Raw genomic sequence first — 27,435 nt, forward strand, 5'->3', positions numbered from 1 at the left:
CATGGGGCAATCCTTTTTGTATTGGTTTATAGCTTGTGTGTACTCTTCCCTTTTGTAAATGTCCTTTTCTAATTTGTATCCTCTTATTAAGTAAAGTCTGCTTAATATGCCCTCTCTGAAGACTTCTATGCTTTCTTCCCTCTCAAACATTGAGACAATGGAGGACGCAGAGAAGGGAGAAGTAGAGAGAACCCAAACTGCCAGAATCAGTGTACTGTTGGATCTATGTCATGAGCAGCAGCACAGCTATTTATGTGAAGAAGTTGTGCAAAATTAGAAGATTTTTAGTAGAGAAGACTATTCAGGAAGTTGATTCATTTTGCATTCAGTTTTAAAATGAACAATAAAAAAAAATCACTGAAATGGAATCCACAGCCATTGTGATACTTACTTTCATGAGCCAAACTCTTTAGGCTAAAATCAGATTTCAGATCAAATGCAGAGTAAGACAGAAACAGAATCCAAATTTACTCTGAGCTCCCGACATTAAATAATTACTGATTAAAACATGAGCAGCTTGACTAATGAGACCAAATAAGACAAAACGATGAGCTATGATTGAAAGGAACATAAGCAGTGAGGAATTGGAAAGGAGCCCCACTAAAATTTGGGCATTATTATCAGCAAGAGAGTCTATGAATCTGAAAAGTTATGCTAATAATGGCTTTCACTCTATCCACACGTCTTGTCATCCCTTCCTTGGTCTTTTAGGTTGTATGCACACATGCTGTGTTTTTTCAGAGCAGTTTTGTCACAAAACCAGATGCCAGCAAAGTGAATGAGAATCCTGAAGTCTCATGCACACCTTGCTTATTTTTGACTTGCAGATTTGGTGCAGACTTAAGTCTGCAGCCCGTCAATTCTTTCAGCGTTTTTGCTGCATATTTCACCCATACCAATGAGTGGGGAAAAATTTGCATCAAAAACGCAAAAATGCAGCAAAAATAAGGGGGTTTTGCCTTTGTGTTTTTCCTGCCATGAAATGCAGAAACGGTGCAGAAATTTCGGCACCAAATACTTAAGGTGGGCACATACCCTTAGCTTTTCGCTGCTATACAATGCCTCTCCCAACTATCCCCTTCATAGTCACTACTTACCCCTAATAAGTGAAACTATAAGTAGCAGCAGATCTGCCTGCCGAACCTTGAGAATTAAACCCCTCACAAGGGAGCTAAAGTGGAAAGGTCATCAATCAGCTCAAAATGATCCTAAATAATAAATTCTCTTAGTATTTCAGAATGTCTGACAATACTTTATTGGCTTCTTTTTTACATCAACTCATCTAAAAGCAAAAAAACTATTTCAACTAACAAAACGAGCTTGATTTAAATGATTAAATGTATTTCTTCCTTATTAGTTTACAGCTTTACCAATACCAAAGTTTTCACAGGGCATTCATTATTCTATCCCTGAAATGTCTTTCAGACTCCTGTCATCTCAAAGAACAGAGAAATGAACAGAATTATCATTTTATCAAATCTCCATTTAATCGTAGCAATTAATTTAAATGTTATGCAGCCAGGTAAATGAAAGGAAAGTAGTCAGGAAATCGTATTCTTTATCTACTGCACAAAGACACTCATGGGGAGATGGAGATGATAATGAAATAAGAACCGAAAACCAAGCATTATACGTATATTCTACTTGACCTTATTATGGAAACAACATCAGAGAAAACATTTCCTTCCCTGGAAATGTCAGCAGAGACAATTGTGATTTGATTGAATGTTGATTTCCATGAACGTATGAGAGAGGTTCAAAGTCCTCACTTAGTTTTTGCCCCTTACAATCTTCCACATGCTGGTTCTTCCCGGTAAGAACATCTCTTTAATATCTTACTGCATGAAGGCTTAATATTTCATCACATCAAGTATTAGCAACTAATGTTGGATGAACCCGACAGGTTTGGCTAACAATGCAATAGGTATGGGGGCGCTAGCCAACTAATGTTTTGGGGAGAGGTCACCTGGGTATGTCTGATTTTGGATTGCCGATTACCATGTTCTCCCAGAGATAAGCCGCTGACTGATGTGTCAGCCGGTGACTTTCTCATAGAGAACACAGGAGCGCTCTAATGTTTGGGAAATTCGGCTAAAATAGCGGTAGGCCAAAGATCAGCCGAAGCATTGTTCAGAGGACAGCCATCTAATTTGTATAGGGACCTGAACACATTAGGATAAAGTTTGTAATCTTAATCTCGAAAGGGTCACATTTTACTTTACCTCAAATGCTTTTAGCTTGGAGGAAATATCTTCTAGAATGTAGACGTGATCAGCGCAAATACTCTTCAATTTGCTCCACTGTTCTTCGATGTCTCTACACTCATTCATGTAGATTACAGTTTTGTCTTCCGGGGCTCGCTTCTCAAGAAGCCGGGTTTCGGCGTAAAGCCTGTCAATACCTGGTTTCTGGCTTTCTAATGTCTGTGTAAGATTCTGATAAGAAAAAGAAGAGTTATCTTTCTATTTTATGATCGTGCTCATGTTTGTTAAAAACGTTGACTGAAAAAGAAATGCAGCAATAAGAAAAAGAAGAAATATGATAGATAGATAGATAGATAGATAGATAGATAGATAGATAGATAGATAGATAGATACTGTAGATAGATAGATAATACCAATATAGTCCCATGTATAAGTACAGGCCACATGCAACATATCACGAAGACCCTAACATTAGAAGAATGACTAAGACAACATACAAATGCAAAAGTAAACAATTTTAATTGAACAATAGATATAAACATGTAAAAAAGTACAGTACAAGGCATCCATACAAGGTTAAGAAAAAGACAAAAGGAAAAATGGGCAGGACACTTGGAGGCCGCAAGGGATGGCACAATGCAGATGGGCATGCATGAAGAAATGATGAGCAAGTAATTATTCCTATCTGCATGCCCATCTGCATTGTGCCATCTCTTGTGGCCTCTAACTGTCCTGCCCATTTTTCCTTTTGTCTGGTTCTTAAAGAGGTTGTCCACTACTATTTAAAATGCCCCCAATGTATTTAAACTGTGGAGAGAAGTTTTTAGTAATTACCCTGCTTTGTCTTTATTGCCTGTGAGCGGCGCTATCGCTTGTGGCATTACGTGACCCCAGGCTGGAGCCGGTTCTGGAATCCGCTGATGTCTCGTCAAGCCGGGCGTGACCCAGTGACGTGCTCCCCGGTGATTGATGGGCTATGTGGGGTTACCTCGCGCGTCACAGCCCAGCATCCACCGCGCGCTTATCCAATGAATACAGGAGAGAGAAAGCGCGCTGTGGATGCTGGGCTGTGACGCGCGAATCACGCTCGGCTGCAGCCGGAACTTGACTTGACTTGTGAGCGGCCAGTGATAGAGCCACTAACAGGCAATACAGACAACACAAGGTAATTACAAAAAGACTTCTCTCCACAGTTTAAATACATTGGGGGTATTTTAAATAGTACTGGACAACCTCTTTAACTTTGTATGGATGCCTTGTACTGTAATTTTTATATGTTTTTATCTAATTTTCAATAAAGTTGTTTACGTTTGCATTTATATATGATCTTAGTCATGCTTCTCATGTTAAGGTCTTAATAGATTGATTGAAAGATACTGACAAATACATTTTCCTTTAGCAATACAAAATATAAAAAATCCATAAGAAAAAGATGTAAATATGCTATGGCAACACCGTTCTGTACAGTAAGGCCCATGGTGACTCTGGCTATGTACAATAATAACCTGATTGTAATAATGAACCTATTGTCCCCTGCAGACAACAGCTCAAGCATTTGTTAGGAGATTGAATGAAAAACATGCTTAGTACACATGCAAATAACGGAACATTATAATGGACAATGAGACACTGTCTTTCTTAAAGAATGAATGTTTTCCACCAATCTTTTCTTTTGTTATATTTTACAGTTATATAATTTTAAAAAGACAAAAAAATGGAAAATAATTCCTTTTCTTAATCTTTTCACTGTCAGCCTCACACTTTCTCACACATTGGTGCAGTCATGTGACTGAAACTTACAAATAAAAGATTCCTTTATGTGAATTTCATGCCTCTGTAACCTTTGATTGTTCCAAAGTTGCAGCTGATTGCCACTTCGATGCAACAGTCACATCCTATTTATCTCAATGGGAGACAGATGCAGCTATCCTAATTTGTGACGCTTCATAGTTAGGGGAGCAACAGGGATAAAATAAAAGCAAAAACTGCCCACTTTTCACCCAGTGACAGGTCCTCTTTAAATTAGGTCTACATTCTGATAATGACGGTCAGTTGTTATGTTGCAAACATTTCTCATTAATTTTAGGATTTAACGCAGATAATTAGTGGTAAGGGGACTATTTTGGTTACTACACTTCACAACATTGAAATTGCAACACCAAGAAAAAGTCATGGAATTATGAAAATCACAGGATGGATAGACATGTAATTGACATGGAAATTATATAAAAATGGAAACAAAATTTTCAAAACATCTCAATTTATTCAATATCAAGAATGAGCACCAAACGCAGAAGTACATGCATTTACACACCTTGGCATGTTATCAATTAGGTTATTAATGGTTGTCTGAGGAATGTTCTTCCACGCTTAATGCACTTTGGCAGATCATCAAGATCCGCTGCTGGCAGCTCCCTTTACAATTGCTGACCAATGTTATCCCAGATGTGCTCGATGGGAGACAAGTCTAGAGATGCTGCAGTACATGGTAGCACAGATCATGCAGGCTGCTAGCAGTAGCACGAGCAACATGCGGCCTAGTGTTGTGTTGAAAACGCCTCCTGAACACTTTGGTGAAATAGCCCTAGAACTGGTTCCGCTACCAAATCTATGTAACGCCAAGCTGTTAGCAAACCTGAAACAAAGATGAGAGCGGTAGGACTATCATATGACACCCTACATCTTAATGCCTTCAAGAAGGCCTCTTCATGGAGTAGCCAACGTGATCTCCAGACCAATTTCCAGCTATCACTGCTTCTAAGATAAAAGCAGAGCAGGACACTTCATTGAAGATGACCACCGTTCCACCTCCACTGCCGTCTTGGTCTGCACCATAATAGCCCTTGAGTGCGGTGGCATGAAATCAATGGAACATCTGTAGCTGGACATCTGGCTTGTAGCACAATGACGCTGAAACGCCTTCTCATGGTTTGTAGAGACACTGTTTGTTGCCTTAGGCTTGGCATGTGACATCTAATTTCACTTGCAGTACAGAATGGTTGAATACATGCCATTCTACAAATATGATGATCCATCCGTGCAGAGGTTCGCGTCGGTGCACCTTTGCGGTCATTACAATTTGTTGTTGTTCTCCCAATCACTAAGACACGCAACACTGAACAGTGCTGACATGATCTGCCGCTATGATAAACCAATGTCTCTAGGTTCAACCATTCTACCCCGCTCAGTTGGTGACAAAAAGTGATAACTGGCACATCAAGGAACAGGAGGCATGGCACAATCATTCCACAAGATTTGATCAGATTTTGGAGATTTCATGTGGCTTACATAAACATGTGGATTCAATCTGGCTTTTATACCCCTCCCACATGCCACAGATTGGAGCAAAGTGCTTGAAAATATGATCATTTGCAGATCTTAGTGACACTTGCTACTTCTTCGATTTACATAACCTTATGGCTTGTATTTTTTGTTTTTGCAATTTCAATGTTGATGAGTGTATACACTGAAATACTAGTCTAATTGTCTAATGCATTCCCGAATTATTGGACAGTTAGATGAAATCCTAAAGGGACATTTTTGTAAAAGAAAAAGGACTTAATCTTCAAAATCACAAAATCTTTTTCCCCTGAGTGCCAAGATGCAGAGAGCAGCTGTTATATCTTTGCCAACCTTCTCGATCAATTCACTTGCTTTGGCATGATCCAGCAGATTCCAGAAGATTACTAATTATGGAGGAAATATTATGGATCGTGGGAAAATGCTGAGTGTCATGGTCAGAATCAGGAAGGTAAAGACCCCTAGGACCTCAGCTAAGTTACTTACCGGTGTGGATACTTTTGGATGATGTACACATCTTTCATATCAAACGAATAATGCAAAATCTATTCATGGCGGTAATAAAACACGATACAAACTGACACCGTTACTTACTCACCTTAGCCTGTAGCAGAGCTTGATCTGCAGTCATTGGATCGCAGAGACCTGTTAGTTGTGACTGTAATTTGTGCTGACAATCCATTAATATTTCTTTTAATGCTTTCCGGGTGTCTAGGTACTGCTGACTGGGCTGGTGTTCCAGAGCTGGAAGGTTAAAAAGAACAATTGTTACATTATTTTGTTGCTATTTATGGGTTATATTGGACCCAGACATTGTTCAATGATCTATAATGTATACTTTTAATATCTTTACATGTGCAGTACCTCAGTTTGTCATCGAACCCCCTAATGAAATGATACATGTAACCACTGACCAACCTTTCTGAAAGTGTTCCACTTCTATTTCCATTTGACTTTTTACTCTCCCATAGTTGCCGCTGATACTGTTTAAGCTTCCTTCAAGAAAAGTAGGAGCGCCTGGCTGGGAACCTAGCGACAATGACTTTGATCGCAAATCTTCGACTTGTGTGTACAGATCTCGAAATCTGTCCAGTCGCAGCTGTGAGCAAGAATATCACATTAGTGTAACTAAAGCTGTAACATTACACCAATATAATACTGTACTAAGGTGTATATTTTATGTAATTTTACAATGCAATGCTGCAAATGTTATAATAAATAACATATCCTCATCTACAACTATGTTTAAAAAATATAATTAACACAGCAGACTGAGCTAAAAATGAATGGCACAACATGACAACTGTTAGAGGGGTTCTCCAGGAACAGGAAAAATAGTAATGGCATAAATGGATTCTTAAAGGGAATCTGCTAGCAGGTTTTTGCTATATAATCTGACTGAAACATGAGCTAGGGGCTGAAACCCTGATTCCAGGCGATGTATCACTTATTTTACTAGGTGCATTAGTTAGGATAGATGTACAGTTTTCTCTGCTGCAGATTTAGCAGAAGCTCTGTAAAACACCACCTACAGCACTAATTGACAGCTTTCTGTGTATATTGTGTAGTGACAGAAAGCAGCTAATCACTGCTGGGGGCTTGGTTGGGCTAGGAGGCACGAGGGCAGCTTGCCCTGTAGTGATAATATCCTTCTACTAAAACACTGACTGTATTGGAGCAGCAAAAAAAATCCTAGTAAGTGACACGACTGGAATCAGGGTCTCTTTCACTACAACATAGTGCTCTCAGATTACATAGCAATAACCTGCTGGAAGATTCCGATTTCGATTAAATACCCTCAATTAGCAAATCACACTTGCTTTGTCCAGAAGGGATAATCACGGTAGTACATTTAAATAGCCGCCTTCTTATTACACTGACAGAAACCTGCCCTAGAATGCTAATCGGACAGGTGACTGTGCATGTGCAGTAGAAACCTACATTTCTGTAATCTGGGGATAGCTTGACAATACGTGGTATAAGATATCTCCAGGTCACAGCAGCCACACAGCATTCGGAAAGAAAATGGACAGCAGTGTGAGCAGCCTCTTCTTATCTCAGCACTCTTGGTATCTCCAGTATTAGATCAGATAGCCAAGGTGGACAGCAGTGAGAGCGGCACCTTCTCATCCTTAGACCACATGGTATCTCCAGTATCAGATCAGAAAGACAGGGTGGACAGTAGTGAGCAGCCTCTTCTTACCTCAGCACTCTTGTTTTCTCCAGTATCAGATCAGATAGCCAAGGTGGACAGCAGTGAGAGTGGCACCTTCTCAACCTCAGACCACCTGGTATCTCCAGTATCAGATCAGAAAGACAGGGAGGACAGCAGTGTGAGCAGCCTCTTCTTACCTCAGCCCCCCTGGTATCTCCAGTATTAGATCAGATAGACACGGTGGATAGCAGTGTGAGCAGCCTCTTCTTACCTCCGCACCTCTGGTATTTCCAGAATTAGTTCAGAATATCCACAGGACGCACATGTTACTATACACCTATCCTATTAACATTCTAAGACAGGTTCCTATCAGTGTAACAAGGGAGCAGCCATTTTAATGTATTATACTGATTATCCTCCTATATAAAACAAGTGTGATTTGCTAGTAAAAGGTATTCAGGAATAAATTTATAATTACTTATGGTAATTTTATGTATTCAATTTTATACCTAGAGACCCCCTTTAAGCTAAAATGTAAAAATAACCTCTCATTGCTTGCTCTAAGTTGTGTCTGTAAAAATTAATAGGAGTTATGTCAACCTCATAGCACAGCGAGCTATGACATTTCTATAACTCTGGAGTTATGGAGACGGTATAAGGGTATGTGCACACGATGTCTTTTGGACGTGTGTGAACCCGGCATCTTTTTCAGTTGCACGAAGCTTCAGGACACAGGTCTTTTGTCCTGAAGAGTAGGTTTGGCATCTTTTTTGGAATGCTTTTGGCCACTGGCTCACAACACTGAACAAATGAACAGTAAGTCGTTTTGCTATTGCAGCGCGTATGTTCATTCTTTTTAGTTTTTATTTAGAGCTTTTTCAGGCAGTTTTGCAATCAGCCGTTTCTATAACCTAACCTCCTATGGCGAGTACTTGGCCAACGTTATTCTTCTCTCTACATAAAAGGTTGGGATGGAAGTAACTCTTTAATAAAATAATTGCAGGGCCAAATTTGTTGGATACGATTGAACTAGGTGGATTTGTGTTTTTATAACACATGTAATAGCATTCCCATTGAGAAGTGTTTCTAGGAGCAGAGGTGGTAATGGGGATTATGGCAGGTGGGCATGCTACGAAGATACAATATATCTCCTCTTAGCACATTATATTACACAGATCACCTGTAATAATGATCTAATGGACCATTACCATACTATTACTGTTATCCGGGTAGCATGTGATCTGTGTGTTCCCTACATATTACCATATCTAAAGCAATAAGTCCCAAATGGGCAAATTAAACAGAACCTATCAGTCAGTAGATTCATGCTGACCAAAACGCAATATCAGAGCCTGGTTACACAACTTCAGCCAGGTATGATTTTCTTTGAAATGTTCTGGCTTTTCAGATAAAACAGGTTAAAGATAGAGCCGGTGACCATAGGAAAAAACAAGACTAGTCTGGCACTACCAGTGGCCGGCTCCTCCCTGCACCGCTCCAGGTGATTGACAGGTCTGTCCTATGTGTATACAGTACATCGGGAGAGACCTGACTATCAAATTAGAGCAGCACAGGAAGGTTTTAGAGAAAAACATAACTGCTGCAACTGTGTATCCGGGATCTGATTCATGTTGTCTGTGGTTTGGGCAGCATAAATGGACTGACAGGTTCCTTTTAAATTAGCAAATTAATTAATTAAATAAATCAAAGACAAAATTGCAACTGTGTTCAAAATAATAGCATACATGTGTCTTGTGCTGTAATTATAAAACATCTTTTTCTGGATATCACTCATGGGCACAATCTATATGTAAAGCTTTAAAAGAGACACATCTAATTTTATTGGCTTAAAGACCACCTTAAGAGTATGTAAACACAGCGTCTTTTTCAGGCGGATTCAACCTGGAACCGCCTGAAAAAGCACTTAATAATCATTAAAAATAATGGCTATATGCACAACAAATGTTCAGTCTTTTGTAACTTCTTTTACCGCTTAAGGCTTTTAAAGCCATGGAGCGGCTAAAAGAAGTGCCTGACCGTTCTTTTAGCAGTTTCCACTTTTAAACCACCGCTATTTATATATAGAATTTTATTTTTTAAAAGGCACTGCTGTCAAAATTGATTAAAAAATGACAAAAAATTAAACAAAGAAGACACTTCAGGAAGAACACGGCAGGCATTTTTCTGATGCGTCTAAAAGACCCTGTTTACAAACGCCCTAATGATGGCTTTACGAACAGCATTTGTGAAAAAATGTTGCATTTTTTGCAGAGTTTGTTTCTGGCGTTTTGTAGCTAAAAGAAAACATGCTCAAAAATATTTACTGTAAGTCAATATGGGAATATTGCCTGCAACTAGTGATGAGATAGCGTGCTCATTTAACCCTTTCACCTAGCACGCTTGGGTGCTTCCTGAGTATCTTCGGCGTGCTCGTATATTATGTTTCAGTCCCTGCGTCTGCAAGATTTATGACTGTCACACAGCCTAAACACTTGTGAAGATTCCCTAACAAATAGGCAATTCCCCAATGTATTTAGGATGTGTAACAGCCATAAATCATGCAGACGCAGGGACTGAAACATAATATACGAGCACGCCAAAGATACTCGGGAAGCACCCGAGCGTGCTCGGTGAAAAGGGTTAAACAAGCACGCTCGCTCATCACTACTTGCAACAAAAGCAGTAAGTTTTTCTGACTTTTTAATATTTTTATATGATTTTTGTGTCTTTGGTCCTTTTATAGACATTGCATTCTCTAGGTATGCCATTTCTTTCAAGTTTATCCTATGAGATTTGTTATAGGACAGAAAAAAAAGCATAAAACCATGTTAATAAAGAATGAAATTCTCGCATTTCTTCGTACAAGCCAAGAAAAGTTTTGAAAGAAAGGTGTAATGTTATCAAGATATAGCAATACAAATGGTGTATACTGTTTGTAATACATAGTTGCCAACTGTGGCCGGAAAGATGTGGGGTCAAAACTGGGATTTCTGGGGTGCAGCAGTGGGAGCATTCTCAGGAGGGGTACAGATGTTCCCAACTGGGGCAAGGAGGAGTTGGAGCAGGACTTAAACACCCTGAGAAATGTTGACATCTATGGTTATGTGAACAAGTTTACCTGTCTAGACTCCTTAAGTGATTGTAGTGGAAGCTCCTGAGATGGTAATGGCTGGGTATTCAACCAGTCCTCCTCCTGCCTTAGCTTTTCTTCCAAATTATCTAACTCTTTGAAGTAAGCGGTAATAGAGTCCTGGTACAAAATTCCCTTATTAAGATCTTGAATTTGGTTGTTAGTGTTGTTCCATTCTGTCTTTAATTTGTCCAATGATCCGTTCAAGTCTTCTTCTGGTAGATCTTCTGTAACAACACACATAAACCCTAATTTAATATATAAGATGATACCTGATCATTATGAAATGAATATGTACAATGTTGTAATATTGAAAGGACACTGTAAATATAAAGCAACATTCTTCAAAAAGTCATCTACTCAGTAGGTACAGCAGGGGGCATTATAATCTACAGAAATAGAGCAAGATAAACTATGGTACATCTAAGTTAGGAAATGGAATTTAGAGGCAAAGACAAAGATTTTAATTCCTTTGAACGATGCCATGAAAGGATTGAAATGCACTTCCTACATGAGATTTACAATGAAACTGTAGTAAAAAAAAAATATTAGGTTACAGACATTATTCATTCAGAAAGGCTCCAGTGTACTGTGAGAATTAACATCTCCAAATGTTTACGGCTGGGAAGAACATACTAATTGGTTTACAGAAATGTCATAGACATACCAAGGGCATTTAAAACAAAAAACAAACAATACAACTGACCACAAAAACGCTGCATACCAAGACTCCTTGTATGTAATTTACTCCATAATTAGCATTAGACTTTTAAGTACCAACTGGAACTTCACAAAATGTCTCAAGAACACCAATAATAATGCCACAAAACAGAGCAAATTGCTGTACATGATTTAAGCCTTTTTCCACTGAAAACAAGTGACATATGGACAACAGAAAAGCTGGAGCCAAATGGGAAAAATATAAGAATTTCAGTAAATTAATTAGTCAAAATTCAGAACAGAAATGAAAAACCATAAGTATAGCACATTTTCACAGTACCACCCTGTTTGACTTTATTGATGGCCATGTTGTCAACATGAAGGGTTTAGATATTATTTATCCCAGCTGAATTTCAAATTTTTCAATTTGTGCATAGAACTATCACATTGAAACTGCATAACTGCATAATATCCAGATCTGCCCATCCCAATTCTAAAGATTAAAAAAGTATATATTTAGGTGCAGTCTTCCTATTGTTAATGTGACGCGGAGTCACTTCTCACGGACAAGCTGTGAGTCGGGATAGTCAAGGAATCCGAGGTCAATAGTCAGGAGGGTACGTCATAAATAGAGGGAAGAGACAAAGGCGTAGTCAGGTCCGAGGTCAAAATACCAGGAGGTTAGCAGATCAGAGCGAGGGAATATGCAAACGGATGGTTAGAATGAGGTCCGAGGTCAAGCAGCGATAGATCAACAAGCATAGCACTAGGCACAGAGAAAACAAAACACACACAGAGCTGAAGCTACGACTGGCAGCTATCTAAGACTGGAAGTCCAGTTAAGTAGCTGAGTAATCAAGGGGACAGGGAGCACCTAATGAGAGAACCTCCCAGTCTCAGACTGGATGGCCAAGCTGTGAAATCAAAACACAGACAGCTCAGCACGCCTCTGCACTAGACTGAATGACTGAGCGGTCAATCACTGAGTCCTGAGACACATTGAGGGGTGAAATCGTTACAGTTAATCAACAAAATATCGAAGAATTGTCTAAGTTACAACTTAAATATTACAATTGCTCTGCAGCTTTCAGAGTGCTCATAGTAGGGAATTTATCATAAGAGAATGTTTAAAGTCAGTTTTGTTTGTGGTTGTATTGCTTTTAGTTGCCCCAAATTTATCAAGTTGTTACATAATGCTATACTCAGCACATCTTTAGGTAAACTATATAATTTCTGTCCAGATCTTTTTACATCACCTTTCTTATTGAGAGAAAATTGTGACTTTTTATTCAAGTATTGAGCTAACCTCACAGACTTTCCTACAGAGTTTTCCAAGAAATGCTACCCTCACAGACTTTTTTTGAGGGTTTTCTAAGATATGCTACCCTGGAGTTTCTCAATAAAAAATAGCCTTATTACCCAGCATCAACATATGTTTATCAGGGATCAAACTAATTTGATCAGATTCTATGAGGAGGTAAGTTCAAAACTGAATCGGGGTAAGGGCATGCATGTTGCCTATTTGAAGTTTTCAAAGGAATTTGGCACAGTGCAACACATAATGCTGATACAGAAAATTAAAACAATTTTACTATTAATGGGAATATATGTGTAGTTGGGTAAACAGTTGGGTATCACCAAGGTCAGAATTTGGCCCTCTTTTTTAATATATTAAAGACCTTGCTGAGGAATATTCATGGGAGTGGTGAATATTCATGGCCTTTAATAGCGAGCACGCTGACCGCCGAGTGCAGCAGGAGCCGCGCTGTGGTTACAGAGTGCGCGCTATTAGGGAGAATGAATGGTCACTGCTCCCCATGCAAGCAGTCCTGGCGTGGGGAGCAGTGACTATTCCGGTACAGAGCGAGAAGAAGAGCTGGAGGATAGAGGATGTGAGTATGATTGTTTATTTTTTTTCTGTGCAGCGTGAGGTGGATCAGGGGGTGCCAAGCATACCTGGATGAGGGGGCCATACATACAGGGATGAATGGGGTCATGCATACAAGGATGAGGGGGGCCATGCATACTGGGATGAGGCATGGGGGGGCCATACATACAGGGATGAAGGGGGCCATACATACAGGGATGAGGGGGGCTATACATACAGGGATGAGGGGGGCCATACATACAGGGATGAAGGGGGCCATACATACAGGGATGAAGGGGGCCATACATACAGGGCTGAAGGGGGCCATACATACAGGGATGAGGGGGGCCATACATACAGGGATGAGGGGGGCCATACATACAGGGATGAAGGGGCCATACATACAGGGCTGAAGGGGGCCATACATACAGGGATGAAGGGGCCATACATACCAGGCCAGGATGAGGGGGACCATACATACAGGGAAGAAGAGTGCCATACATACCAGGGATGAAGAGTGCCATACATACCAGGAAGAGGAATGAAGATACCATACATACGAAGAAGAGGGATGAAGATGCCATACATACCAGGATGGGTGTGAGGGGGGGTCATACATACCAGGATGAAGGGTGCCATACATACCAGGAAGAGGGATGAGGGGGCCATGCATATCAGGATGGGGGATTGGGGTGCCATGCATACCAGGATGGTGGATTGGGGTGCCGTGCATATCAGGATGGGGATGAGGGCCACATATAACAGGAAGGAGGGGGCCATATATACCAGGATGGGGGATATTAACAGAATTGGGAGACAATATCCCTATAACAGTGTCAGCAGCAGACCCCCTCCCCCTTAACAGGGCATCATGACCACATTTTTAGATTACATTTTTTTTCTATTTTCCTCCTCTAAAACCTAGGTGCGTCTTATGGTCCAATGCGTTTTATATTCCGAAAAATACGGTAAGTCACTAGTGCGATCACACTTAAAATATTGTTTTTACTTTTGGGCTCCATGTTTATAAGAAAGATATAGCTGAACTAAAGCAGGTGCAGAGAAGAGCGACCAAAGTTATTAAAGGAATAACAAAGACAGGTTATCCAGTTTGGGAAAAAAAAGATTTAGGGGTGATCTAATTAAGCACAAACATATGAATGGATAGTATATAGATCTTTTCACCAACGTTTGAGGAAAAATTACCTGTGACAAAATTTACAACATATTGACATCTGAATTTTATTTGATCTCATAATCTATTTCATATTTGCAAATTTATCACACAACCACTAAAATGTTCTGGCCTCCATTTATTCAATATGGGAAATCTACAGTATACTAAGAAGTATATCATGAATCATGTTAACCACTAACCACAACTGTCTCTCCCACTAACAACTAGCTAAAACCCCAAAGTACATGGTTCTCCTAGGCAAATACTCCTTTACTGTGCAATGCTTTCAAGTGGACTTTTGATGTTCCTATGATTAGCATGAGAAAAAAGAATCAACAGCAGCAAATATTCTCAGCTAAAAGGATGTTTGGTTTTTGTACTCCATTTCGTATATAGCAGCAACTTATGTTCAAATTTTAGTATTTACTCTAGTATTTAAGTACTGCTAGTATTTACTTCTATAAATCATGTCAGGCCTCTGCACTATTTATATAAATTTAAGAAATGAAGGCACAGATGTTGCCTTTCTTAAATTAACATACAGTAAAGAAATCACAATGCAGATCGTTAACTTTTAACGCTTGACAAAAACTAAACTTTCTTTTCTTAATAATTATGTCCAACATAGAATCATATTATTTCATAATTTTGTCCAGCACCAAAACTTGTGAAACTTTGAAAATCATTTTATGAACCTGCTGCAGAAGCTTGTTCTAATAAGCAAAACATTCAGAAGAGGATACAGAAGCTGATCCATTCATTCATTGCCAACATCAGTACTCCAAATGAGTACGTTCTGACACCAATGCAACTGAAGGCACGAAAATAGACTGGGGAAAAGCAGGTGTTTGGAAGCCACTTACGTGCAATTTTTTTTTTTTACAGGAATGAAAACAAATCCCTAAGTAAATTGTTTTGCAAAATGTTGTAACTTTTTATACTGCACAAAATTATTAATAAAAAAAAATGAAAGTTTAGTTACTTTTTAAAGTGAACCTGTTATGTCTGAAAACGCTATAAATCTGCAGATATGGGGTTAATCTGCAAGTTAATAGCACTGTAAAGCATTGCAGCCGCTGCACTGAGAGCCTCCTGAACTGCTGAGCCGGCTGTCAGTCAGTGTCAAGGCATGGATACAGTCGCCGCTCACTATGTACTAAGCGGTGACTGAAGACCCGCCGGCAGTGCCTCTGACTGAAAACCCAAGCTTCCAAGGTCTCACTCAGGGCCTCTTCCTGCTTGACTCATGACTCCTTTTTCTGAAGTCACACAGCACAGTGGCTGTCACTCAAGATGGCGGAGGAGGAACTGGGCAGGAATAAAGCTGGAGTGACGGAGGATTCAGATCTACAACTTAATTTGCATATCAATTGAAATGCTGATTTCTCAGTAATGGAGGAACAAACTGGCCATGTGAAGGTATTGATGAATTTGCCATGTGAAGGTATTGATGAATTTGTCTTTCGAAGAGACATAAACATGTATATAGTTTGGGGTGTGATATCCTGCTGACAGATTCCCTTTAATGTAACATCTGGCCACAACAAAAATGTTAAAGAAGCACTCCTCCCATCAAAGTTTTTATCCTCTTAATATACTACAATCATCATATTATATGGCACTCGGTACTTACAATTGCTCATTTTGCCTTTCTACACAGTAAATTCTTATCTTTACTCTGCTCTATGTAGAAACAATAAGCCTCTTTTTCCTGCATGAATCATTCCCCTCTTCAACTCCTGACCCAGCTGCTCCCTTCTCCCCCCTGCCAGGGACTTTTGCAGGGACTCCTGTTTCTACATAGAGCTTAGAAGGATTCAGCTAGTCTGTTTTTAATCACGTGATGTCATAGACCTAATGGAAAAGAGAAAAATTAACTGGGTAGAAAGGCAAAATGAGCAATTGTAAGTACACAGTGTTATATAATATGATGACTGCAATATATTAAGAGGATAAAAACTTTAATGTGAGGAGTGCTTCTTTAAAGACGCTATGAAAAATACTATGTGAGAAACTAGCAGCAATTACAGCATAATAGCATAATCAATCAGTACATTTTAATGTACATATGTTTTATTTCACTAGTATGTACACATATCACCCTGTACTTTTATATTAATTTGCCGATATAGCCAGTTTCAATGTAACAGTTTATTATTAACAGGCAATTATAAGAATTTGTAGCATAATCAACATGGGATCATTTGCTGCTCTTTTATGTTGCATAAAAAATATGTAAAAAAAACAAACAAAACAAACAATTCCTTGATGGTCATGGTAAGTAAGGTTTTGATGCTTTCTTCTATTTCTGTATTCTGTTATACACTGCCAACACCACCCAAAACCTCAGTATGCAGTTCTGGGTGGAGACAGTGAATACATTTTAAAGCCTTCAAGTTTTATTGGTTTTGCATGTGAATACAAGGAAAGGATGACAACCACACATGGTAAGAGTAATATACGGTATTTAGCCATAGTAGTATAAAATATATAGACCTACAAAGGGATAGATTTATTAATTCTGGCTCACTGTACAAGCGGTGCATCAGAATTTCCTCCATGCACCTATTGTAACGCTATCGTTTGTCACCTTACAATCAACTTTTTCACAATTTTTCTAAAACTTCCAGCAGTCTTCTCTCCTGATCACTGCATTTGTTCTGACTACTTCAGAATATCGGAAGCTAACTGGTAAGTGGTAAAGGTTGTAAAATATGCAGAAGACGTTTGCATAATAAATAAGTCCGCAAATGAAAGGACATACTTTGAATTGGTAGGCATTCACAAATGGCACAATACTGTTTAAACAGCTGTCGAAGGTAAACATTAGTCAGCATGTTCCGGATACGAGAGGCCATCATACCAATATAAATACGGAGAATTAAATCCATGGAAACATAATTGCTGATGACTGTAGGGCAATTCATTACATTATTTAAAGAGTAATCTCTGTTTTAATTTTTTTTCCATAAATCAATAGCATGCATGAAAATAAGAAACTTCCACTTCTTTCTCCTTCTGTACTGATCAGTCATTCTCAAAATTCTCAATTCACAGGTAAAATCTTTTGGGAAAGGGAGGAACAACTAAACCAAATGTGGTCCCTGCACAAGCTCAAAAAATAGGATCCATCAAACTACTTGGGATGAACAGAAAAGTGAAAGTCAGGCCATATTACTTAAGGGGAGTCTGTCATGTTGAAGGTGCTGTTCAATCTGCCGGCATCATGTTATAGAGCGGGAGGATCGGAGCAGAAGTATATATAGATTTGTGGGAAAAGATCCTGTTTAGCTTGCACTTCATCAAATGAAATGCTTCTCATCCTGGGACTAGTGAGTGGTCTTAATCACTGGCTGACAGCTATCTCAGTGTACACATTCATACAAGGCTGTCAATCAAGAAATGACTCCACCCAGTGGACTCCTAAAATCAGAATAAGCAGAGATGATATATGGATGGACAGCACGAAGGCTCAATGACTAGCACTTTTGCTTTGCAGCACTGGGGTGAGGGGTTCAAATCCCACCAAGGAAAACATCTGCAAGGAGTTTCAATGCTCTTCCCATGTTTGTGTGGGTTTCCTCCCACACCCCAAAGACCTACAGACAGGAAATCTAGATTGTGAGCCCCAGTGGGGACAGTGATGATAATATCTGTAAAGCGCTGTGGAATATGATGGCTGTCAAGACTTGAACCCAGCAGCTCTTGTGCACCAGGTGGCAGCTCTTCCCTCTGAGCTATTCAGCTCACTGGACAGTTTCTGGCTAACCTAGATTCTAGTACCTGTGTTGTTCCTGAGCGGCTCCACCCTGTGTTGTTACTGATTGGCTTCATCCTGTGAGTTTCTTATTGAACACCCTATTTAAACCTTGCCTGGCAACTCCTTGCTTGCGATATTTTTGAGCTCCCAGCCTCTAATCAAGCTCTCCCTTAACCTGCTGCCTCCTACAAGATTATACTGCTTTTCCTGTGTACCGATTCCAGGCTTTTCCTGACTACGCTACCTGCTAAATCCTTCAAGATTATACTGCTTTTCCTGTGTACCGATTCCTGGCTTTTCCTGACTACGCTACCTGCTAAATCCTTCAAGACTAAACTGCTTTTACTGTGTACCAATTTCTGGCTTTTCCACCTGCCAATGCTGCCCCTAGTGGTTCCAATACCACTACTCCAATGTAGGTCAGTTCTTAACAATGGTGCTATATAAGCAAAGCATAATAAATAAATAAAATAATAAATAAGATGTTATACTGAATAGTTTCCCACAAAACCATATATGATTCTGCTCAGCTCATCCTCCTCTTTAACATGATGATGGTAGACTAGACAGCATTTTCATGAAGGTAACATTAGTGCTGGAATTTTACATGTTCTGGCTGTTATGGCTGAAAAAGTGCAAATCTTTACATACTACTGAATAAAATGATATAGCGATATCTGCGATCCAACGCCTTATTCTAGAGAAATCCATATTTTTCTTAATATATAAATGAATGTTCAGGACTATGAGCTTATTGTAAATGAAAGGAGGTGTTACCAGTGTGAGACATATGGATCAGGAGAACAAAGTGTCAGTCATTACATTTATCCCACTGGTAATGCCCTCGTTCATTTACAATAATCTCTGGAGGCAGATTCTCATGGAGATCTATGTCCCACCCATAGATCTTCACAGTTCATTTACATATTATGAAAAACGTGGATTTCTCTGGAATAAAACATAGCAGATATCATGGTATACTTTTATCCAACTTTCTATGAACTACATGTCCATATACAGTACAGACCAAAAGTTTGGACACACCTTCTCATTTAAGATTTTTCTGTATTTTCATGACTATGAAAATTGTACATTCATACTGAAGGCATCAAAACTATGAATTAACACATGTGGAATTATATACTTAACAAAAAAGTGTGAAACAACTGAAAATATGTCTTATATTCTAGGTTCTTCAAAGTAGCCACCTTTTGCTTTGATGACTGCTTTGCACACTCTTGGCATTCTCTTGATGAGCTTCAAGAGGTTGTCACCGGAAATGGTTTTCACTTCACAGGTGTGCCCTGTCAGGTTTAATAAGTGGGATTTCTTGCCTTATAAATGGGGTTGGGACCATCAGTTGTGTTGTGCAGAAGTCTGGTGGATACACAGCTGATAGTCCTACTGAATAGACTGTTAGAATTTGTATTATGGCAAAAAAAAAGCAGCTAAGTAAAGAAAAACGAGTGGCCATCATTACTTTAAGAAATGAAGGTCAGTCAGTGCGAAAAATTGGGAAAACTTTGAAAGTGTCCCCAAGTGCAGTTGCAAAAACCATCAAGCACTACAAAGAAACTGGCTCACATGAGGACCGTTCCAGGAAAGGAAGACCAAGAGTCACCTCTGCTTCTGAGGATAAGTTTATCCGAGTCACCAGCCTCAGAAATCGCAGGTTAACAGCAGCTCAGATTAGAGACCAGGTCAATGCCACACAGAGTTCTAGCAGCAGACACAACTCTTCAACAACTGTTAAGAGGAGACTTTGTGCAACAGGCCTTCATGGTAAAATAGCTGCTAGGAAACCACTGCTAAGGACAAGCAACAAGCAGAAGAGACTTGTTTGGGCTAAAGAACACAAGGAATGGACATTAGACCAGTGGAAATCTGTGCTTTGGTCTGATGAGTCCAAATTTGAGATCTTTGGTTCCAACCACCGTGTCTTTGTGCGACGCAGAAAAGGTGAACGGATGGACTCTACATGCCTGGTTCCCACCGTGAAGCATGGAGGAGGAGGTGTGATGGTGTGGGGGTGCTTTGCTGGTGACACTGTTGGGGATTTATTCAAAATTGAAGACATACTGAACCAGCATGGCTACCACAGCATCTTGCAGCGGCATGCTATTCCATCCGGTTTGCGTTTAGTTGGACCATCATTAATTTTTTAACAGGACAATGACCTCAAACACACCTCCAGGCTGTGTAAGGGCTATTTGACGAAGAAGGAGAGTGATGGGGTGTTACGCCAGATGACCTGGCCTCCACAGTCACCAGACCTGAACCCAATCGAGATGGTTTGGGGTGAGCTGGACCACAGAGTGAAGGCAAAAGGGCCAACAAGTGCTAAGCATCTCTGGGAACTCCTTCAAGATTGTTGGAAGACCATTTCCGGTGACTACCTCTTGAAGCTCATCAGGAGAATGCCAAGAGTGTGCAAAGCAGTCATCAAAGCAAAAGGTGGCTACTTTGAAGAAACTAGAATATAAGACATATTTTCAGTTGTTTCACACTTTTTTGTTAAGTATATAATTCCACATAGTTTTGATGCCTTCAGTGTGAATGTACAATTTTCATAGTCATGAAAATACAGAAAAATCTTTGCATGAGAAGGTGTGTCCAAACTTTTGGTCTGTACTGTAGATGGTTTAGGAAGGTTGGTCCTACTGACAGATTCCCTTTAAGTCCAAATAGGAAAGCTAATTCCATAATAATGGTCATGGCTGAGATCGTGATGGACATGCACACTTGTTCATTTAGCATTTGAAACAAGTTGTCTATCACTGTGTTGTTGAATTCTAAGTGACACAGGTGGTTAAACTAGATATAGTATATCCAAGTGTCCCATAAATAAGCATCCTATTTATTTTAATAGAAGATATCCTGTAATTTAAAAAAATAAAGGTAAATACTATGGATGTAAAGTGATTATACCTTGCTTGCACATCTCCAATAAATATTGTCCAGTAGCAACAACTTCCTGATATATGGGAGTTCTGTCAGTTTTTTCTTTCTCCAGAATCTAGATATAATGCAGATATTAAAGTCAGATCAAAGATTTTTCTGATGTTCAATCATACAATTAGTTATTGACATGCATGATGAAATGTTATTTTTTTTTTAAGATGGATGGGGAAGGACTAGGATCTCCCAAACACTTCTGATGTAAATTATATTAGAAGAAAGCACAGAACTAGGCAAGAACAACCCATCTGTCAACGAAATTACACACCCCAAACTATTTATATGTGCATGTAGCTCTTTCAAAGACAAGTCCAGCTGTACCTTTACATGACCAGTCCGTTCCTCTGGTACTGAGGAATCAGAGTTTGAATTGATAGCTGAAGCCTCTGTCACTCCAGCTCTATTCCCTGTCTATTCCCTGTCTAGGGTCGCTTCCTCTTTCTTGACTGACAGCCTCTATGCTGTGTTATTTCAGGCAGAAGAACCATCGTTCAGCAGGAGGCAGCACTGGGCATAGCTTCATTTGGATATCAATGCAAAAGCTGATTTCTCAGTAATGGAGGTAACAGACTCGTCATGTAAAGGTACAGCTGGACTTGTCTTTAAAAGGGCTACATGCACATATAAATAGTTTGGGGTGTGGAATCCTGCTGACAGATTTCCTTTAGTGAATTTGGTACATTTTATTATTGCACGCAATTTAATTGGCAGCACCACAGCCAGATCTTGCTAAAATCAGAAGGCTCTGACAACAAATAACCAATGACTATGGACACTGAATCTATACATGTGCCCTCTCTACATCTACAAATATGTCTGAATTAACCTTATATCATCAAATGCAAAAATGCACATCTGGCTTCTTATACGATATCTCGGAAATGAGAAATATGTGGAGAGGGTCCATTTGAAGTTGTAAAATTGTTATATTTTCAAATCTACATAAACCAGTAAGACTACAATGAAATTATAGACACTTTTTATGTCTACTTTTTCCAAAAATGTCTTATCAATATTTATACTGACAGGAAATTTTCATTGCAGCCCTTTTGATAAAACAGGTAGCCAATACTCCCTTTGATCTAAGGGCATGTGGTTATTAATGTGCCAGATTATGGATCATACCTCCAGCTGCTACAAAGCGTATGACAGACAAAGCCCTCATTCATGGCCATTTCCTTCCCACTTCTCCTTTTACCTTTAGCATGTCTTTTAAGTCTGAGGTCTCTCTAATCTTTCTATAGTTACTGATCTCCGCAGACAGAATCATAGCTCTGGACTTAATCATCCAATTCAGCAGTTCAGCAAATTCTCTGTCAAACCTAAGAACAAATATAAAAAATGGAGGTCATTGTGCAGCAAAATGTAAAATATGCCATCTCAAATAAAACAGGAATAAGAAACCTTAAATAAGAGGACCATTTATTTACAGTATTTATAGTAAAAAAATAGCTTTAAGAGTAATGTAACCAAATCCTGTACAGAGGCACACATGGTGTGTAACGCTCAGAGTGCTGCGAATCGGTCCCAGTGTATGACACCAAATTACAAATTACTCTTCTATAAAAGATATACATCTAGAGCAGAGGTCTCATACACACGGCCCTGAGGCTGCATTGCCGCGCAGAGACCCTTTCCCTGCACAGCATTTCCAATGCCAGTCGCCGGCCAATCAGAGGCCAGCAGCTGACATTTGAGTGCCGGCGGATGTCAGCTCCTGGCCTCTGATTGGCATTGGTAATGCTGTGCAGGGAGACAGGCTCTGCGCAGCAATGCAGCGCTGCTGTCGGCGGCTCCTGGAACAGGCCGGGATCTTCAAGGGGTCTGTGGTGCCGTGGGCTGCATGTGCAGAAAGAACGCCGAGGGAACGGAGGACAGGTAAGAAGAATCTTTTATTCTCTCTCTTTTATGTGTGTGTGAAGAGCAGCACAATAGGGGACATATCTACAGCATGGGGACATATCCACAATATGAGGACCTGGATGCGGACATATCTACAATATGGGGACCTGGATGGAACATATCTACAATATGGGGACCTGATCAAACAAAGAGGAATAGAGGAGCTAAATGGTAGAAAACAGTGAATAATTTTATTATATCAAAACGTTTAACATCACACCATATTCTCAAGAAGCCTCTTGAGAAAGCCAACAATCCTCAGGCGAAACGTGCGTTGAGGCTTTTTGACCACAGATCTCTGTCTTCCAGCACCCTTTGGCCCTTCTAATTTAATTCCTGGTAAGGTTTCTGATATTTTATTTGACTATGGGCACATTCTAACGTTGCCGCAGACTGCTGCTTATAGATGCATACTATTATTGCCCATAGCCTGTATTTATTTACTTTGTTCACCTTACTCAGGTTTCCTAATCCCACTGGTTACATCTCCATGCAGTGGGTATGGTTTTGCGGGCCAATGGTTGCTGTGTGTTTCTGACATCATGCACCTCTGTTCATCTATGCTATGATCCAATTATTTATGATGTGATGTTGAACTTTTTGATATAATACAATTATTCACTGTTTTCTACCATTTAGCTCCTCTATTCCTCTTTGTTTGATATGCTCTGGAGTTGGTATATTGCAGCTGATTCTGGCAGTGTCCAGTCTTTCAGCAAGTTTCTTTGCTTTGTGCTTATACAGGGCCGACTTGTGTATACTAATATGGGGACATACTCACAATATGGGGACATATCCACAATATGGGGACCTGGACGGGACATATCTACAATATGGGGACCTGGGGCACATTACTACAAGATTAGGACCAGGATGGAGCACATTATTACACCATTAGGACCAGGATGGGGCCCATTACTAGAAGATTAGGACCAGGCTGGGGAACATTACTACAAAATGAGGACCAGGATGGGACATTACTACAAGATGAGGACTAGGATGGGACATTACTACAAGATGAGGACTAGGATGGAATATTACTTCAAGATGTGGTCCATGATGGGGACATTACTTCAAGATGGGGACCAGGTTGGGGACATTACTACAACATGTTTGCCATAATTACTATATGATGCTAATTGTAAGACAATATTACTGAGTGTGGCCAATTGGGGGAAACAAAAAGGTAAGAATAAAAAGAAAAAATAATTAAAAATAAAGCATGAAAAAATATTTTGGCACTAAAAATGCTGTTTTATATATAAACTAAAGTAAACACAAAAAAGTGCACGTTTATTATCGCCACATCCATAACGACCCAAGCTATAAAAAAAATAAAATAAACACGGCAAAAATGTTCAAAAGGTGTACACAAAAAAAATGGCATCACTAAAAATGCCACTTTGACCGGCAAATAATGCGGCCCCCTAAATTCAATTTTTTTCCATGTAAGGCCCATATACCCAGCCGAGTTTGAGACCCCTGATCTAGAGAATACCTCCATAATATATCCTCCAATAAAGCATAACTTTTGGCCCCAATTCATCATTTACGTTTTTTCTTCAAGTCATTTTCTTTTTTTTTTTGTCTTATGGTCTTAGTTGCAGTATTTGGCCTCAAATTAATATAAATGGCACAAAGTAAAAAATGGGCATTTTTCCTTTCTTGAACTGCTTTTGTCACTTTTGGCACACCCTAAAAATCACAATTTGGAGCCAAAAATCGCAAAACTTGCGTCAACATTTTGGTGCACTCAAGAATACACCAGGAGAGGACTGGAGTTAAATAGCACCAAAATTTGCAACTCTTTAAAAAGTCACAATTGATAAATCAGGAAAAACATGTGGAATCGCAAAACTCTGCCACAAAGCGGAAAACAAAATAAAAAAATAGGGGAGCACATATAAAACGCAAATTTGTTCATGGGAGCATGGCACAGGTGTCATGGGACATTTCACTATTGGATTACCGTCGGAACTTTTTGGACTTTATTTTTAATCAATAAAAGGGTAAACGAAGGAGTGTGGGGGAGTCTTTATTCAAATAAAGTTTTTTTTTTCTGTGTGTCTGTGTTTTTTTAACTATTCAATAACCGGGTTACTAATTGGGGTGTCTCATAGACGCCTCCCAATTACTAACCCCTGGGCTTGATGTCAGCGGACATTAATCAGCTGACATCAACCCCAAAATATTAATTACCCTGCTTGCTAAAGCATCAAGGCAAGCGGGAAGAGCTGGGCACAGTGTCAGAATTGCTGCATCTAATGGATGCTCCTTTTCGGGGGCGGTTGCAGGCTGCTATATTTAGGCTGGGGAGGGCCAAATATCAATGGACCTTCCCTGCCTGAGAATACCAGCCCCCAGCGATCTGCTTTACCTTGGCTGGTTATCAAAAATAGGGGGGACTCCACGCAATTTTTTACAATTATTTATTTAAATTAAAAAAAAATATGTGGGGGGCGTTAACCAGCCAAGATGAAGCAGACAACTGACGGCTGCAGCCCACAGCTGCCTCCTTTACTTGCGCTTGTTATAAAAAAATAGGGGGGACCCTAAGTCTTTTTTTTTTATTAATTTTTTCTTGTTCACATACTGCGCCAGCCAGTCACAGCCATACCAATAACTGACATGGCTGTAATGGGCTCGGAAGTGCACACAACGGAAAAGCTTGTTGATTGGCTGCACTTTCAACAAGCTTTGTTCAGGCAGCCAAACCAGAACAGTAGCACGGACTTCCATGAAAAGTCAGTGTTCGTGACATCTTTTTCCTTTGCTTGTGCACGTTTTCTTCTACACTTCAAAAGCAAATTAGTATGCACGCTTAACTTTCTATAAAGCTGGCACTAATAAGTTTGTCCCTAAGGCCACATAAGCAAAAAAAAATGGTTTGAGTTTCTTTAGAGTTTTTGATCCAGTTATTACCAGTGTTTGGTCCGTATATCACTATTTCATCAGCGATTTTTTTCATATGAGAAAAAAAAAATTACAAAGCTTCTCCTATTCTTTGCAATGTTAAAGAAGCACTCCCATCAAAGTTTTTATTCTCTTAATATACCGGAGTCATCATATTATATGGCACTTTGTACTTACAATTGCTTAATTTGCCTTTCTACCCAGCTAATTCTTCTCTTTTCCATTAGATCTATGACATTACGTGATTAAAAACTGACTAGCTAAATCATTCTAAGTAGAAACAGGAGGTCAATTTTCCCTGGATGAGTCATCACTCTGGAAGGGGGGAGGAGCAGAGCAGCTGGGTCAGGAGTTGAAAAGTGGAATGATAAGAAGGGCGTTCATTAAATATTTCCCCTGACCCACTTCTATTTATCACAGGACGCTGAAACTTCACATGTGTAATGATTAGTGTTGAGCATTCCGATACTGAAATATCGGGTATCGGCCGATATTCGCGGTATCGGAATTCCGATACTTAATTCCGATACTTTTACAATATCGAATACCGGAATCGGAAGTTCCCATAATGCCTGCGCTCTGCAGTGTCTCTGAAGGATGACAAGCTGGATGGCAGCGCTCAGCTGCGATCCAGCCTGTCATCAGAATGCCATCCCAGCGTGGGAGAATTCTCCTGATTGTTTAAAAGCCGGCGCGCGGTAAAAAGCCGCCGGCTTTTAAACAATCACACAACCCCATACTGCTTCCCCGCAGCCTCCCACCCCGATCCTCCGCTCCCCTCGCCACCTCCCATCCCGATCGTAAGTTAGGACCGGGCGGGGAGCGCAGCACCAAGGAGCGGGGAGCGAAGGACCCGGGCGGGGAAGCCGGCAGTGAAAAGACTTCACCGCCGGCTTTCCCGTTCTGTGCTGCGCTTTCCCGCCGGTTATTTCAAATGAACAGCTGCAGTATCAGGTGATGCCGATCAGCTGTTCATTTGAAGTCGCCGCGGTGCCCTCAGAGGGTTCATGTGAGTTCATGCTTGACTGCATTGCATGAACTCACATGAACTTTCCCACGGTCGCACAGGTCAGCCTCACCTCCCAGACCGGTCATGATTGGTGTGTGTGGGTGTCTGTGCGATGTGTGCGGTGTCTGTGAGATGTCTGCGGGTGTGTGCGGTGTCTGTGCGATGTCTGCGGGTGTGTGCGGTGTCTGTGTGATGTGTGCGGGTGTGCGCGGTGTCTGTGCGATGTCTAGGGGTGTGTGCGATGTCTGCGGGTGTGTGCGGTGTCTGTGTGATGTGTGCGGGTGTGCGCGGCATCTGTGCGATGTCTGGGGGTGTGTGCGGTGTCTGTGCGATGTGTGCGATGTCTGCGGGATGTGTGCGGGTGTGTGCGTGCAGGCAGACATAGGCCGATGTGACACTA

The 27,435-nt window shown here is 40.2% G+C and overlaps 1 protein-coding gene across 4 annotated transcripts in view; it reads right to left on the reverse strand.

The window, feature by feature from the left end:
* The window catches only part of UTRN (utrophin), a 768,906-nt gene that overhangs the window by 536,946 nt on the left and 204,525 nt on the right, over positions 1-27,435 (reverse strand). For all 4 annotated transcript variants that reach the window (XM_073672652.1, XM_073672651.1, XM_073672650.1 and 1 more), the window contains 6 exons: positions 22,410-22,533; positions 21,182-21,269; positions 10,778-11,016; positions 6,423-6,603; positions 6,103-6,248; positions 2,223-2,435 (listed from right to left, as the gene is read on the reverse strand). In XM_073672652.1, coding sequence (XP_073528753.1) covers positions 2,223-2,435; positions 6,103-6,248; positions 6,423-6,603; positions 10,778-11,016; positions 21,182-21,269; positions 22,410-22,533 — 991 coding nt within the window. The remainder of the gene's footprint in view (positions 1-2,222; positions 2,436-6,102; positions 6,249-6,422; positions 6,604-10,777; positions 11,017-21,181; positions 21,270-22,409; positions 22,534-27,435) is intronic.

Source organism: Phyllobates terribilis, unplaced genomic scaffold (assembly GCF_046119375.1).
Source record: "Phyllobates terribilis strain yellow unplaced genomic scaffold, ASM4611937v1 Scaffold_3__8_contigs__length_932513732, whole genome shotgun sequence".
In the NCBI taxonomy this organism is placed as follows: Eukaryota; Metazoa; Chordata; class Amphibia; order Anura; family Dendrobatidae; genus Phyllobates; species Phyllobates terribilis.